Below are 18,206 nucleotides of genomic sequence, written 5' to 3'. Positions count from 1 at the left end.
GACATTTTATCAATATTTGTTAAATACTATGAGAAATGGGCACAATGTTGGAAAATGGGTTCAACATTTTCCTCCAACCACATCCGGCAATCAAAATCTCACTGGGGTGTGTGTGTGTGTGTGTGTGTGTGTGTGTGTGTGTGTGTGTTTAACCCTTACCAAGGATATTTTTCCATTGATATTTAGAAAGAGTGAAAGGAAGGTGGCAGGGAGGGAGGATGGAAAGGAGGGAGAGAGAGAGAGAGAGAGAGAGAGAGAGAGAGAGAGAGAGAGAGGTGGAGAGAGAAAGAATGAGAAACATCAATGTGAAAGAGACACATCAACTGGTTGCTTCCTAAACGCATGTCACCAGGATGGGAATGAAGCCCACAATCAAGGTATGTGACACCTTGGTCCAAGGGCTGACTCTTTAACCACAGAGCAAAACCAGCCAGCCAGGGCAAAAATCTCATGTTTTTCATTGTGAGAGAGACATCATTAATGAAAAATCTCTTATTAGTATTTTTATTTTCACAGTACTATACTCAGTATTTTGCAAAACCCTAGCCTAAGCAGACAGCTTTTGGCACACAGTGAGTGTTCACTTAATATTTAATTAATTAATGTATCAGCCAACATTAGATTTAAAAAGTGCACTAACTGATTACTCAGTTGACCATCATAGCAAAGCATCAGTGCAGAGAGTGCAGGTACAGCTATTTGTCATGTTGTGAATGAGGATCTGTGTATTCAGAAAGGTTAAGTGAACTGCCCAAGGTCATCCCAAGGTGGGAAATGGAGTATCATCTCCAGTATCATTCCAAAATTAATGCTCTTGCCACTGAGCTCAAAATCAAATTCTTTGACCCTCTAACTGGATCAGAAGTAAAGTTTTCCATCTTGAAGTTCAATCACTTCAGCCCAAGTTTCTGTTCTTTTTCAGGAATGGTTAAGACTTATTTCAGTTTCTTTGATTAGGAAATGTGTACAATTCCTAAAAGTCCACTCATGAACTCTTTAGTATATTAAAAATGTAAAAGCATATTTTTCTTCTTTGTGTTTTTAAATGATATTCTTTTTCCTATTGCTCATGTGTGTTTTACTCTCCTCAGCCTCCTTAAGCCTCTCATCAACACGCAATAATCTGCCTTCTACTGACAGAGTGAAGGTAAAATCAAAGGCATGGCACAGGCTTTGAGGCTAGAAGAGAAAGGTCCTGCCTCAAACAAACCCAAATTACTAGTCGCCATAGTCACAATATAGCACAGCTTCCTACAAGGGCGCTTTTCAAAAAAGTGAAACCAATTCAGTACAACCATTAATCCTATTGATTACTCAAAAGAACTTGAAAGGAGGGTTTAAGACTCAGAAAGGACCCAGGGAACAAGAAGGTTGAGAATTTAAGAAAGGCAGATACTAAGAAACATCAAAATCAGAAATAAGTTTGAAATTGAGTAATATCACTAAATAATGTTAAATCTGTGCCAGGAAAAATGTAGCATGATTAGACAGGATTAAAAGTTTTTAAGTTTTCCTAGCGTTCCACATAATTACATAATTATCAGAGGTCTAAAAGTCATAAAAAGAAATGATATCAATTTTGTTAAGCAAGCTGGACAATGTTTTAGTTATGCCTTTTATATTTATTGTTTGAGGTTGTCTGCTATAGCCATTAATGAGGGAGATTTAAATCTTAGCTTTTTATTTTAAAACAATACTATTAATGGCATCTATCTCAGACTTCCTATGTTGGATGGAACACTACTTATTAACTTCAGACTAGATCAGAAGACATTGAATAGTATAAACAAAAGCATAAGTAGGTCACCTGTGGCTCTACATGGCTCCCTGCCATCCCAGAATATTAAGTGGTAGGCAAGTACAGAATCACACTGTGCTAAACAAAATGACAATACGTCACTGTTTTCTTTTTCTTTTTACTTCCAATAAATATCCCTCCCTCTTCACCTTAGCCATGAAATAGCCTGCTTCTGAGATCATGTATCACTAGTACTGTTTGGTGAGGACTGGTAAGTGAAGAAAGTTTTCTTATCAAAAAATATTTAAGCTCTATAATTTTCCAAATTATGCTTAATAAAGACTTCTTTCTTCCGATCTAGTTTCTTAATACAGTTATCCTGTGTCATACTGTGTCATTTTATGAGTTTCTTTTTCCACAAAACCGTATTCTTTCTATGAGGGTAAACTTGATATTAATATGAGGCATGGTTTGGTGTATATCTGCAAAAAGATGGACTGGAAAGTGCTTCCATCTCCCTTTCTTCACAGCATGTACCACAGAGGCTAGCTAGTACAGAATATATCCTCAATAAGTATTTTCAAATTAGTGAATAAATTAATTCATTTGTTGTAACATCACATAGACCTCAAGCTCGATGAGATGTGCTTTTACATATTATATGTAACTCTACTGAAATAGATTGAACTTTGTCAAAAATGTATTATTTATTTTGTGCAGAAAAATTCTCTCAAAATATTTCCATAAATTTTTAGTTATCTTTGTAACTTCACACAAGTTGGCAAATAAAAGTACCATCAAACTCAACTAATTTGGATTTTTTTTTTTGCATTTTGTGTGTGTGTATACAAATCCAAATAATTATTATTGCCAGCTTAATTCTTTAGTATTACTTAATAAAACTTAGGTTTTAACATTAAATATAGTAGAAATCAATGCTCTATGTATTTTTACTTCCCTCTGAACAAAAAAAGGAGAATAATTATGTTTGTATAATGAGAGATGAGTGTACTAATTTGGGAATTAAAAGCAATCAAATTAAGTTTGATTACAAATAAAATAACCAGATGGAGTGTTATTTTTTTAGTGTCTTAATACAGTTTTACTGTCTTTTCTCTGTTTACTTTAATAAAACATATTAAGTACAAGCTTCATTTGTAATTTAATTTTTTTTCAAATTCCATGAAATTGAAATTAAACTCATAGGATGCTTAAATATGTCTTACTTAACTTTTATATTCAGCTTATCTAAAGAATAAAAATCTATCATATGGCAATGCAATAATACATTCTTAAAGAATTAATGGCTCTCTATCCTCATCAGAGGGAGACTCAAGGCTTGGAATCCTAACCCAATCTCGTGCAAAGCAGATATATGGCTTCTGAAAAGAAGTTATATAACCAAGAGAATATGATGAAAATTTTTGAATTGTCAAAGATGCAAATAGTTCTATTCTTAGAGTCTTTGAGAAAAGGAACACAGACATATTATTTTTGCTTTATATTATATCTACTTTTTATTTTAGCTGTGGGTAAGACTGACTTTCAGATAATATTAACAATTATCCTAATATATAAAAATCCAGGGTCCATAATGTCCCAAACGACTGAAGGCTCAACCTAATGCCAGGCTGCGTGCCCAACAGGCTCTGGTGGGCGGGGACTGGTGAGCGGGTTGAACTGCTGACCTCTCCAGGAGAGAGAGGCGGGGCTGATCAGCAGACTCTGCTTCTCTCTCTCTCTCTCTGGGCATCGCCAGCAGCTGCACCTTTCTCTCTCTGAAAGATCAGCAGTTCAGCCCGCTCACCAGCAGCCTGGGGTGGCTGTTGATCATCCCTGCCTCTCTGATCATGCCTAGAGATAGGCCCAGAGACACTGACTGGCATAGAAACCGACCAATCAGAACCAAATCTGGCTGAACTGCAAGGAGCCAATGGCTGCCTAGGAGGTAGAGCTTTTGATGCTGCCTAGCATAGAAACCAACCAATCAGAACGTAATCTGGGTGAACTGCAAAGGCAGAACCTAAGGTGGGGGCTGAGGAGGGGTTTTAAGGGCAACAGTTATTTAGTGTAAGGTGTAAGAAAGTGGTTCAATATTTTAATGACCAGTTTGGCAGTATAGTGCATATGGCTGATTATCAGTCCAGATATAGGGATTATGTATTTTTGTCTGCCAAGAGCATCTCCTCCTGCTGAAAAAGGCTCCAACCTCCTATTTAAGCAATCCTAGCCTATATAATTTATCTATACTAATTAAAGGGTAATATGCAAATTAGACCGGGTCAACCAGCCATCTTATGGACGTCCGACTACCTTCCGGACAAAGCCATGGTGATAGGGGCCAAGGCAGAGGCAGTTGGGGGCAACCAGGCTGGCAGGGGAGGGCAGTTGGGGGTGAAATCAGGCCAGCAGGGGAGGGCAGTTGGGGGTGAGATCAGGCTGGCAGGGGAGGGCCACTGGGGGTGACCAGGCCAGCAGGGGAGGGCAGTTTGGGGTGAGATCAGGTTGGCAGGGAAGGGCAGTTGGGGGCAAGATCAGGCCAGCAGAGGAGGGCAGTTAGGGGCAATCAGACAGGCAGAGGTAGTTAGGGGAAATAAGACAGGCAAGCAGGTGAGCAGTTAGGAGCCAGTGGTACCAGATTACAAGAGGGATGTCCAACTTCCAACTATACCGGCAGTTGGACATCCCCCAAGAGGTCCCCGATTGGAGAGGGTGCAGGCTGGGCTGAGCAAACCCCCCCCCATGCATGAATTTTGTGCACCGGGCCACTAGTATACTAATAATAGCACTAAAATATATGTTGTAATATCACTTTATAGAACAGAAAAAATCTGATAATTTCTGATATCACAGTAAATACTTGATTAAAATAATTATTACTACTGTCATTGTTATTATTTTATCTATAACAATTTTAAGAGAGCATCAGTTAATTTTCAATCTAATGTTTTATTTCCTAAGGTTCATATTATTTCCTTTCATTTTATACTCAGGCCTATGGAATGCCTCAATGTACTACAACTCAGCTTCATTAACAAGTTGCAGTTACTGACTAGTGAAGGTTAGCATGTTCAAATTGAAATTTACAAAGAAGTTATTAATTTTGCTGACTTTTATATACAAAAGATGTTTGTTATAAAAGTAAATACCTTTCTATCTCCAATCTCCTGTTTCCACTCCCTACACACACATACACACACACACACACACACACACCCTAGCTCTGGAACTTTCCAGATTTTGCTCATTTTACTACCCCATTATTCTTCTCCACAATTGGAGGAGAAGTTATGGGATCCACTTATAACTGTGCTAAAGCACTAGCACACTGAGTTATCTTATACTAGAGGCCCAGTTCATGAAATTCGTTCACTCCAGGGGTTCTGTCAGCCCAGCCTGCACGCTCTCATAGTCCGAGAGTCCTCGGGGGATGTCCGACTGCCGAAGAGGCGGGAGTGGCTCCTGTCACCACCGCTGCGCTCGCCAGCCATGAGCCCGTCTTCTGGCTGAGCGCTGCTCCCCCTCTGGGAGAACACTGACTACCAGGGGCAGCTCCTGTGTTGAGCATCTGCCCCCTGGTGGTCAGTGCACATCATAGCAACCGGTAGTTTTGCAGTTCAGTTGATTTGCATATTAGCCTTTTATTATATAGGACAGTGCACATATGGCTGGCTATGTGCAACTACAATAAAAATTTACAAAACAATATCTACTCTTTCTATCCTGTAATACACTCTGATATTTATAATATATTTTATTCCATTTTACTCTATGTTGACTGCTGGTTGCAACCCACTAAATTTGTCTTATAAATAACTCATGGGTTACTATGCATTTTTTGAAAAACCAGTGGGTAGATAATCTTATTCTTTTGAAAGTCTATGTGTGTGAGAGTGCCTGTATGAATATTGATGCATAAAATTCATCATTGCAGCACAATCTATTGTTTCAAAGTCCCCCAAAACGAACACATCTGGCAATCACACCTCTTGCCAAAAAGTCTCCTCAACATTTGGTTAAATTGAGAAGTCTTTCTAAAGTATTTGCAAATGTGCCAAAATGAGATGTCATAACTCCTAGTCCTGATGAATTCCAAAGAAGTTTTTCATACATAAGGCTGCAGCATTTAACAATATGTCCTCCAGCACTTAAAAATGTGTACCATACTGCTTCCTCCCATAATTGGCATCTGAAGGATGGAGTACGAAGTCTGCAATAGAGATTTGAATAGAAACAACAAGGTACAGTCTGTACTTATCATCAGACTCACTGTAGGTCTTCTGTGAGGTCTTGTTGCCACATACGTCCTCCTTAATTTATTTTATTTTTTCTGTAATTAATTCTTTCCATGGGAACAAGGCAATATGCTGCTTTCAAAGCCAGATAAAAAAGACACAGGGAATATTAGAGAAAGATTTTCTCTGTGGGGAAACAAATGGTGTTTTCTTGTTTTCTAAGGAAGGGAAAAGAATCAATGGGTGTGCATTCCAGTTTTTCTTCAAGTCATAACTACCTCAATATAAAGATAGGAAGTTTGAACTTAATTAAAAAGAGTTGGCCTTAGGTCCTAATCCTTGTTCTGTCACTAACCAGCTGCAGTTCTCTGGGGGAAACACTTTTTCTATACCTACTCTCTAATCTATAAAATGTAACATTATCAGACTGTGTTATGAAATAAATAAATCAACTAACAAATTCATGAAATATTATAGTATGTATGACCATGTTTTAACTTGCAGAATAATAGAATCCCAGTTAAATGACATTTGGTTGTCAATAATGGGAATTACCCAAAACAAGACCAATAGTCCAACTCCTTTCCTCCCTCTATTGAGGCTTAAGTTCATTTTCCATATCCCCTCCAAGTGGTTGTGTTAGGTCTGATCAAATAATTGAACCAACACCCTCTCCCCTAAGAACTGACCTTTAGACCACTTCACAACTGACATTCCCTTTCCCTTAAACTACATTTCACTTCCTAAAACCACATTCTACTTGTTAAAACCACTATCTTTTCCCCTCTGGACCCACCCAAAGAATTTTCCACCCAGAATAAGGCCCACCTAGAGTCCTTTAAAATCTCTGGCTCCCTGTCCCTGGTTGCTGGCACCATTTGGGGGCTCAGACCATTTGGTTTACCAGATGACCTAATATATTCATAATTCTTTATCCCTTTTGGCCTGATGTGTTCCTCCTTCGGCAACCCTAATGGGTTGTCCATTTCGGGCTTGTGCACAGGAGTTAGAGAAAACTGATCATTATTTCCTTCATTGAACAGTCCTATTAATTAGCAAAAATATCCTTTTTAAAAAGTTGAACCACAATTGGTTACTCTGGCATTTCAGTAATTAGTTCTTTGTCATGCTCCTGGCCTTCTAGAGTGAATCCAGTACCTCTCCATATGAATTTTCCAAATACCTCAAAATAGTGGTCAGTGCCCTGCTGTGTCTGGTCTCCTCTCTGCTAGCTTTATTCTTTGAAGACATGGTTTAAAGTCACATAACAATTTTGGTGACTCTCCTTATTTATTTATCTTATTTTAAATGTGATGCCCAATGTTTCATCCAGGCCAGGTGTGGTCTGTGGAAGCATGTGAAGAGTAGGTGGCATAGAAGGGATCTCCAAGAACATCCTTTCTAGCCCCTTTCATATGACAGGTGAAAGAAGGCGTTGAAGTGACTTTCTCAGAGTCACACAGGAAAACTTTGATGTCAGTGATATTTACTTTAGTCAAATTTGTTCTTTTAACTATTTTTTCACCTCCAAGATATCATTAATGTAATCTTCATCTTTTTTCAAACTACTTCAAAATTACTGGTATAATGAGAAGACTATTACTCTTGATCAGACTTATTAAACAGCCTATCAAATATAAAATGTTTTGTAACTAAAGAGATGAGGAAAATATAGCAAATAAAATGAGAGACCGAGAAAGAGAAAGAAGGAAGTAAAAAGATCCTCTTTTTAGAGTTTTGTGGATCTTTGTTTTTTTCTTCTGTGCTTGCTTCCTGTGTAATCAGTAGAGTTTGCTGTGCAAAAATTGTTTTGCATTGGAATATAAAGACTTCACACTATGCCCTCCCATTCATCAGCTTTCCTCAGTCAGAAGCAACATCTGTTACTCATTACTAAACCTTATAAACCTAGCAGCTAATAAGGTATGATGACTGAGGAATTGAATCACAAGACCAGTTCTTTAGTAAATAGAAGGAATAGACCTTTTGAATATGCAAACTCTAAAGCTCAGACAATAATGTTATCTCTGTGAGATCGGAATAACAGAGACTACAGGAGAATATACTATTTGTTCTGCTCCCAACCATAAAACAGATAGGTACCAAACACCTAACAGGCATACTCACTCAGAGATTATCTTCACATTGAAAGAAGCATTGGATTAATTAGAACTATAGTGCTCACATTTGCACATCATCCCAGGTATTTATTTGTGTGTGTTGGGGGAGCAGTGTAGTGGCATCCTCTGTCTAATATAGTTATCCTAGGGATGGAGTATTTGGGGGAAAATTCTAGTATTTTCAGCAGTGAATGGACAGCAATGGTACCTGAGAAAATAACAGGATGTTATTTTACCTCAAGCAGGAGTATTTTATAGGGGAGTCAGAGGCCAAGCCAGAATTTATATTAAAAAACAAACAAACAAAAAACTGAAAATAGGGAAGATCTTGCCCTGGCCACAGCTAGATATGTCAGCGAATCCCATTTTTGTTTCCTGAGACAATAATAACTCTCTGAGGGGCTATCTTCTATCTGGAAGATAAGAAGTAGAACCCCTCTGAACGCTCTTCCCAGGGCTACCTCTTTTTCCCTTCACTACTGACAATACAGTTTGACAATGACATGAATACGAAAAATTGCTTCTTTATTATTACATTTGTCACTGAATCTCCAGAATTATGGATCTATGATCTAATGTAATGAAGAATCTACCTAAAAGTCATTGCATCTTCTGGCTTTTATGTATTGTTTTGTCAGTGGTAACCAATATAATTATCCAATCAATCCACACTTACGAAGATTTATGGGTCTAATGTTTTTAGGATGTTTATAAAGCAAAGAAAAATATTTCAAAGTTTCTTCAAATCTTAATATGACCCAGGCAAAGAAGTACTTCATCAAATTTACAGGTCAAGAACAAAGGGACCATACTATTTCTCAAAGCTAATTTTTACATGAATCAAGCCATTTGTGGTCCCTGCTGCTATTTAAAATGAGCATTAAGAGTTTCAGCAGATTGGCATCATTCAGATGAAGGGAAAAGGAGTACAGCAATAAAATGGAGAGGTCATGCAATGGCAAAAATAAAGAACTTCAGTAATTATCTTCAACGATTATGCATAAACAAAATTCTGGACAGTAATCTTGAGTTCTAAGACCCAAGTCTGTAAAGAATTATGTACAAGTAAGGCCAAGTTACTTGTCCTGACTTTGTTTTCTCAACTGTAAGATAAAGGGGTTAGATTAAATGCTCATCTAAAACCCTTGCAGTGTGAACATTCTAAAAGCTACCAGTAGTTTATGTGTCTGAATTATCATCATCATCATCTCAAAATTCACCTCAACTCTCAGCACTACTTAACCTCTGGAGAAAGAAAATAAAATCTTTTTAAAAAGTACTCAGTAGCCGAAACCGGTTTGGCTCAGTGGATAGAGCGTCGGCCTGCGGACTGAAGGGTCCCAGGTTCGATTCCGGTCAGGGGCATGTACCTGGGTTGTGAGCACATCCCCAGTAGGAGATGTGCAGGAGGCAGCTGATTGATGTTTCTCTCTCATCGATGTTTCTAACTCTCTATCTCTCTCCCTTCCTCTCTGTAAAAAATCAATAAAATATATTTTTTTTAAAAAAAAGTACTCAGTAGAGCCCATAATGACATTTCTGGTATTTCCAACCTAAATTGTTGTTTTGATATAATCACAACAGAAAAGGTGTGATGGGGAATATATATTTCCATTTTTTTAGAAGTTAAATGCAACTTTTTTAGAAGTTGGACTATGAATCACATTGATGGTCTTACAACCGAAGCCAGATTACTATCACATTTTAAAATAATTGATGGAAAACGATATTATAACCTACAAGTTGCACAACATTACAATATGTAGGTTTGGCTGAAGACCATGTTTTAATGATTGTCACATTACCAGTACAACTTATTGGTACACTTTCCCCCCAAGAGCATCACTGACATATTTGTTGGCTAGAACGAATTAGCATTCTATTATCATTAGGTGGAAATAATAAATTCAAGAACCAGTGCAAACAAAAAATGGAATGGGGTGTGAATAGCATTTTGCAATTAATCAAGGGAGGCATTTTGGCACCTCATTTTTCTAAAGAAATAAAACTGTGAAAAATTATAAGTGTGTGCTACTTATCCACATGCTATATGTTCATAAACAGTGAGCTAGGTACTATTTTAACACAAATTCACCCATTCAGCAAATAGTCTTTGAGTGCTTATTATGTGCTAGGCACTCTGATAGGCCTTGGGGATGTTCAGTGAAGTTTCAACTCAAGTCAGCAAACAATTGTGGTGTGAAAATCCTGTATGTCACCTGTAAAGTATAATATTCATGGTTTTGTGTATAAAATACAATCTGTAGTTACTTTTCTCCCTAAAATTAAGCTAGATCAACGGGAATAATGGAATATATACAAGTGTGTGACTATTCAAAGCATTCGGGCTTTAGGGAATTATCAAATCTCTAGTTACAAAAGTATGAGTGAAGCATTTTAAAATTTTCTTTTTGCCCACAGCATTTATTCATTTTATTTCACATTTAAGTATCAAGACTATTAATGTATGTCAATATATTTTAAAAAACTTTTTGAGGTTTAAACATTGTAGCAGTATCCCATTTTGGGGGGAGGATTAAAATTTAAATGAATTTTTTACTGGGATGAATATGTTTATACTGAAGCTATTACTGTTGCTCATAAATGTATGGTTAGCTGGGTAGTGTTTACAGTTTCAGCTGGGCTTTCTTCTGTGACTGCAAATAACTGTGAGAGAGGAAGGCAGTTGTGCTGCTCTGTGTTGGGTGCTCTCACATAGTTGAGGTCAAGTGGCCTAAAATGGTCTCATGTAGAAAACCTGGGTGCTCTTTTCCTTCACATGGTGAGGACAGGGCTCCCAGACAGACAGACTAGGAAGGGAGTCCTCACTTCTGCCAAATTCTATTGACTGAGGCAGTCACAGACCAGTGTGGCATGAGAGTGGAAGGGAACTATCAAGTTACAAAGCAAAGGGGATCATTAATGGAAGTCATCAAAGCCAAAACAGTCCATCTGCCCACCCCTAAGTAGGTGAGCACCACTGATCTTGTGCATTAATGGGTACATGTACCAAGGTTTGCAAAAGTACTGAAGCAAAGAATCCCTAAAATCTTCTTATAGCAAAGACAGGGTAGACTGACTGACTCCTTTAAAGGAGTAAAAAATAAATAAAAATGAGTCATTGCCTGTTCCTTTCCTCCATATAGTTCAAGAGCTAATGTTGTCTGCCCTTAATTTTTTTTCCTTCTTTTTTGTTTTGTTTTTCTTTTCGTACTATTATTAATCTCTTTGCCTAAAACACCTAGGAACAATTTCTGCATAATACAATAAGCCACAGTAAATGCACAGTCCTTTATCCTACAAAAAATCATAAATCAAGGAAAAAGCAAGTGTAACAGATTAACCTTGAAGCTGAAACCAAAGTCACCTTTTGTTCTCTTCTGATATTCTGTAATAGCATACCTGTTCTCCAAAAAAAACATCTTGTGATAGCTAACAAGAGTACTGAGTGACAAGGTACTGACATGTCTCAGTATAAAATGGGTAATTTGGGGGATAAAAAGTGTTTGTTTTTTAAATGGGACATCTTTTCATAGACCTCAATGCCTTATGTGAAAGCATTTGTAATTGTCTATATTCTTGAAGAAAGAGGAATATCAACTGAGCAAAGGATAATTATAAGGATGTAGGAATAAATTTGGGATACTGAGACTGAGTGCTCAAGGGCTGGATAGGATTACTCTAATTCAACCAGAAAAAAGGCTCAAGTAGGAAGTGACTTCCTGAAGGACCAAACAACAGAAAACAAGGCATCACCTAGAAGCTCTAACAGTACCAAACAGAGTTGTATCTTGTTACTCCAGCACTTTTCTCATCCTGGGGGAGTTTTACCTTGTGAAACTTCCTACCGCACTGCTCCTCCTCTGATAAACCGTAAGAAGGAACAGTATATAACCTCATTATCCAGATGTGCACTTGAATACAATCAAAGGAATATAAATGCTTCTTCACTAAACTACATAAAATGATAAACCAAAGAGAATTTCTTCCAATCTTTAAAAGTTCACATTCAAAATTTGTTCTCTCCTGAATCCTGGTGGTATCATCCAAACACTTTGCCAGAATTGGGCAACAAAATTTCTATTGGCCTATTTAAATAATTAAATAATTGAATTTGCCTAAATTTGGCAATAGAATATTTTTGTCTTAGTTTATGCCCACAAAAACAAAACAAAACAAAAACCCTGTTTTCCTTTAATTGTTCTGTTGTAATACATGGTTTATGTGTGTAATATGTAGCTTTAAATATTTACATGTAAAAGTTATATAAGAAAAGTAAGTTTCATTTATTCCACCCTATCCCCTAACCACTTAGATTTCCTCCCCAGAAGGAGCCATTGTTATCAGTTGTGCTCTGCTCTAAGAGCAATTCTATGAATATCCAATCAAATGGTTTTTATAAATTCAGGTAACATACCATACACATAGGACTTCCCCTCACTTTTTTCACCTGAAATGATCTTGGAGATAATTATAATCTCACAATAGAATGCTTCATTAATTTTAATCGATATCTAATAATACATTGGATGCATCATGATTTATTTATTTTATTGGATTGCTGTTGGTATACATTTTAGTTAAAAAACAAAACAAAAACAGTTTAAATTAGTAACAGCCAGTAGTCATGATGATAAGTTTCTTTTTTAAGACAATATTGGATAAGCATCTCCCACATAGTGACCATCTATGGAATGGCCCTACTCTTTGGAAACTAGAGGGAAGTTCCTAAAAAAAATCTTGATTTTTTTGAAGCAAACCAAACCTTTATCCTTGTTTTTCCCCAAAAAAACATTATTTTACTTTCTTACCTTCCCATATTTTCTCATGCTCTTTGCTGAAAATCCATCCCTTCTTAATTTTCACCAATTGTCAGTGTTCTTCCTGTTAAAATGCAACTGTCAAATTGCATTTCCTTCTCTAAGATTTCCACCGTGGCCCCCATCACTACAGAGTAGAATGTGATTTTTGCTCTCATTCAATTTACTTTAGAGATATTTTAACTCCTTGTCATCTTGAATCATCTCCTTTGCCAGACTGCATGCCCATCTAAGATAGTGATGTATACAGCAAAGGGCTATCCTTATAAGAACTACCAGAGGGCCTTTCATTTATTTGTGCTTAATAAATATGTGTTGTAGAAATATATCCTGAGAGTGTGATTCCATTAGATCCTGCTAAATTATAATAGGTCACTGAACTATGAGTCAGTAGCTATAAGCCTTACTTCTGGCTCTGATATTGCTATTAGTTATTTATTAGATGAATTATTTGAACTCTTAAAACATTCGTACTTTAAAATGGGGGTGGGTGGGAAGAGATTAACTAAAGAACTTATATACTTACATGCATAGCCCATGGACACAGACAGTAGTGTAGTGAAGGCCTGGGGTAGGGTAAGGACTGGGTGGAGGGGGCAATGAGGGTGGGAATGGGGGCATCTATAATACATCAATAATAAAATATATATGTATATTAAAAATAAAACAAGAATAAAATATCTGGATTATTCGTATAACTACTTGTGAGAATCAAATGAAATAGTGATTTTATAACAAAAATCTCATCATTGGACAAAAAAAATCAAAGGTCTCCTACTTCAATCACCTAAACATTGCTCAAAATCTCTATACATTAACATCTCTGTAAGTTAACTATAAATTTATACATGAAAATTTCCAGAGGCATAGAAATCTCAATCAATATAGAAGCCCAATTTATGTTTATCCCATTCTGAATATTAATGAGTGGCTATTCAGTGAAACCCATATTATGCCACTTGATGATAAAAGTTTTCTATATCTACTTGGTGCTTGGCTCCCAAGCTCTGTACTAAGATTTCTTTGGTTCTTTCATTAATTTCTCAATAATGCAACCCCACATTTTACAGGTTTAGATTGTTTGGACCACACTGATAGTGTTATTGCAGGATTTTTAAATCTAAACTAACCCTCACAATGATTGAAGAAGATATAAAACGTATTTTGAACCTTTTTTTGGCCTTCTATAGTGTGTGTAGTATATTCTCCTAGATCAGTGGTTCTCAACCTGTGTGTCACGACCCCTTTGGGGGTTGAACGACCCTTTCACAGGGGTCGCCTAAGACCATCGGAAAACACAAATATAATTACATATTGTTTTTGTGATTAATCACTATGCTTTAATTATGTTCAATTTGTAACAATGAAATTGGGGGTCACCACAACATAAGGAACTGTATTAAAGGGTCGCGGCATTAGGAAGGTTGAGAACAACTGTCCTAGATGGAAAGTTGCATAATAAGTGAGTCTCACCATTTGGGTTCCTTAAACTCTGTAGGTCAAACCCAAACCATCCCAAACGGGCTTGGGTAAGAACTAACAAATAATGTACACAAAAGCATTTTAAAAACACAATATACAATAAAAGGGCTAATAGTATTATTAACTCTTATAAAGCCTGTCATATTTTCCTTCTCCACTAAACTTTGAGCATACAGAAGCAATTTAAAACTAAATTATTAAAATTTTACATTTTCTAAGTATGCTATATATACAAAGATAAAACTAATTCACATGTATTTCCATTTCACATTTAATGATATACTCAGTTGAAAAAGTGGTTGTAAGACTAAGCTGTTTGGTATTTTTCTACTACATTATACCTGGGCCAGAACTGGCTGCCTTCACTCCTTATGTGTATTTATGTGTATCTCTTTTTATCATAAATAATACGCAGTTGAAGACCTTTAAAATGTTAAAAATATGAGATGTTCAATGAAGAGCTAAAAAACTTAAAAATCTCTAGCAGTATTAGAGCAGAAATGCAAATAATGCAATACATAATCCAAAAAAAAATTCTATTTAGCCAAATGACCACATGACCATTCCTTTATCTTAGATTTTTGTCACTCTATACATATGCCATCCCAGTTCCTTCTTTATTAATGATATAGAATGGGGCAACTCAAAAGATCCCAAATAGTTAAGAATATTTTCACCTTCCAAAACCTGACATTTTAACTGGGAAGCTGCTGAGCGCCTAAGAACACATACTTCATGAAAGTAAAGAAAACGTACCTTCTGTGTGCACAGCTGACACATAGGTCCAGTTGTACCTCTTCACTATGTCCACCATGGCCCGAGCCTGCTGGGCATCTGAAGGCACGACCCTCATGAAGTACTTAAACAGAGTCTTGTCACTCAGATCCATGCTTGTTGCCGAGTAAGCAATCTGAGGTATGTTGAAAAGCTGGAGCAAGTTCTGGACCTGAATGGCCACAGAACTGGAGCCGGGCCCAATGACCCCTACTATGGGCTTCTTGGAGCGGAAGGAGGAAGAGCCATCCACACAGCGCACCAAACCTTCTTCTTCTTCCGAAGAAATGAGGGAGTCCCTGATGAACTCAATGCTTTGTTCTAGGGCCACAGCCGAGTGCCAGCAGGAATCCCTTATCTCACAGCCCAGTGTGATGTTGGGCAGGAGTGTGGGGTCTGCGTTGATCCTTTCCAGGGTGTGCAGCATGGCTTCCACTCTCTGAATGCCATACTGTTCGCGGACTGCCCCACACTTCCTCTCATGAACTTTGTCCACGGTGGGCTGGTGGTGGACAGAAAACAGAGCTCCAATAATGATGTCACCCGGCATGTGAGCCACCACCCTCCTCTCGCTAGACTGTGCACTCCCACGGACATCTTCTTTCAAAAGCAGCACTGACAAGATCAACAGAAGGACCATTTTAGGAAAGGAGTTCAAGCTAATAAAGACAGCATGGTGGGGAAAACGTAGGAGAGTTCTGATAGAGAGAATCAAACAATGTCCTACGCTGAGTGGCAAACCAAGAAATTAGCCAGTAATTTAGATGTGCTCTCTAAAGGACCACCATGTCCCCAGGTACCGTTTAGTTAGATGAATCCACGTGATCATGATCTTCAAAACCTGAGGGAAAAAATAGCACAGGTATTAATAGCGTAAATGCCACTAGTTTGGAAAGCTCTGATGGTCTATGCTATTGGGGAAAGAGAGGAGTCTTTGATGATGTAAATAACTTGAAAGTAAAAGGGAATATAAAAATCTTTCTGACTATCCTTTGTCTCCTTTGTGAATTTTGTGATGTGATGAAGCAACTTATATAGCTTCTTGATCCTTCTTTGCTTAGATTAATATTTTTTTAATTTATTCATCTGAAGTATAGGAAACTAAACCATATGTGTAGCAAGCTGAACCATGTTCTCACTTGGGGGTGAGAGAAAGCATCATAAAAGCAAAACTACTCTATGGACAGAAAACCTTAGGGAGTATGAGTCCCCAAAATTAAACATTGCTGATGGCTGGGTAGTGGTATTTGTTGTTTTAGAAATGCTTTTTGTTTCTTTCCAAATTTTCAGCATTGAGCATGCATTAATTATACAATTATAAAGATAAAGTTACTTAAAGAAAGCCTACATACCCCTTCTTCAAGTGTAACGTAAAGCAAGTTGAATAATCTTTCTAATAAAATAAGTGTGGTGTCTAATTTTCATACATGATAGAACAAAGACAACTGTGGGTATTTCCAAGTTAAATGTTCTACAGGAGAGAAGGAAGAGGTTTGGGGTATCACAGAGTAAAATGTCCCACATATCGGCAGCAAGTATAGTGACATGAACACCAATTTTTGGAGAAAATATTCAGGTTAAGATTCCAATTCTACTATCAGGAAGTATTAGTAAATTGTTTAACCTCTCTCTCAGTACCTGAATTCCTCATCTGAAAAAATGGGGATAATATGTGCTAGGCAGCCCTATGGGAATCAGCATGATATCAACCATGCTAATGTTTTATATATTGAATAGGGCTGTACATATTTAAGACATGGCCTTTTCTATTAGTAAATTTCCAAGGGCATTCTATGGCTAGATAGTGAAGAACAGAAAATTCTCTGTCAATCCTCTTGGTTCTCCAGAGTCTTCTAAGTAATTACAGAATCTTGTAATAAAATTCCCAGTAATCAGTCCTCTATCTCTGATCCAGGAAAAAAAAAATCCACATCAGGAAGACTCAGTGGGCTGGGAGAATGCATATTTGGACTATCCTTCCAAATAGAAACTCATTATAGTTATGAAGATTGTCATTATTTCAGTATAAACTCCAGAGAAGAAAAGATTTTGCCAAGTTGCCTACAGAAAATTCTAGCATCATTTGTAAAAGGGAACTGACAAGTTAGTGATTTGGGTTATTTAAAGGATTGTATGAGAGACTTATTTTGTATCTTGTCATCTCTGCCAACCAAGGATCTCAAATTGTTTTAAAGTGACTAAATCCCTAAGCACCGCCTTTCAAAGATAGGTGATGTTTCTTCAGGAATTCAAGCAATTACCATGGTTCTTCAAGAGTACTAATAGTTTCCAAAACTCATCAGATCTGCAAAAATTCTAGCCCAGATGCAAAATGAGTATAATCTGAACTACATTTCTAATCGCTCTCACCCTCATTTTCATCGTTTCTTCTACTGTTTCCTATGGCAACAGAGAAAGGCTCTCTCTGTATAGTGCCAAACACTAAAATAAAATTTAAAAACACCTCAAATAACTAGATGTTCCAGAATAACTAGGTTTTTGGCAATATTTAGGAGAAAATGTTATTTTTTTTCATTTGGAAATTATCTGAATATTCTCAAGCTTTCCCTTCATTCTGCTTAGACCAAAGACCTGGGACCAATGCTTATTTTCATGATCATGTGAATTCTACTGCAGACAAAAAGAAAAATCTAAAGTAAAAGAAATTATAATTTATCAGTAAATCCAGAATATTAGTGAGCAAACTCAATAACAAAATAGGGCTCATTTTTATTATGTAGAAGTATCAAAGTGATATGAGAGACCAGAAATTGCCTATCAAACTGATGAAACTAAAATATCAGTACCATACATTTTATTTATTGGAGCTATTTTAAGCAACTCATATATATATATATGATTAATAAAAATAGATTAACACGTATATATAATATTTAACATGTTGCATATACCCAAACTGAAATGCTGTCTTCCTATTATAGCTAAATTAATTATTTAACTCACTGCACAAATATCTAACTATTGAGCGGGAGACACTAATATATATATACTAGAGGCCCGGTGCACAAAAATTTGC

At 36.9% G+C, this 18,206-nt stretch overlaps 1 protein-coding gene across 1 annotated transcript in view; it reads right to left on the bottom strand.

The window, feature by feature from the left end:
• The window catches only part of LOC102261422 (metabotropic glutamate receptor 5), a 164,813-nt gene that overhangs the window by 131,708 nt on the left and 14,899 nt on the right, over window positions 1–18,206 (bottom strand). The window contains exon 2 of the mRNA XM_005879345.1: window positions 15,152–16,010. Coding sequence (XP_005879407.1) covers window positions 15,152–15,809 — 658 coding nt within the window. The 5' untranslated portion in view covers window positions 15,810–16,010. The remainder of the gene's footprint in view (window positions 1–15,151; window positions 16,011–18,206) is intronic.

The sequence above is a fragment of the Myotis brandtii genome, unplaced genomic scaffold, assembly GCF_000412655.1.
Source record: "Myotis brandtii unplaced genomic scaffold, ASM41265v1 scaffold594, whole genome shotgun sequence".
In the NCBI taxonomy this organism is placed as follows: domain Eukaryota; kingdom Metazoa; phylum Chordata; class Mammalia; order Chiroptera; family Vespertilionidae; genus Myotis; species Myotis brandtii.
Note: the sequence above shows the minus strand (reverse complement) of the source record. Positions and strands in the feature narration are given on the sequence as shown.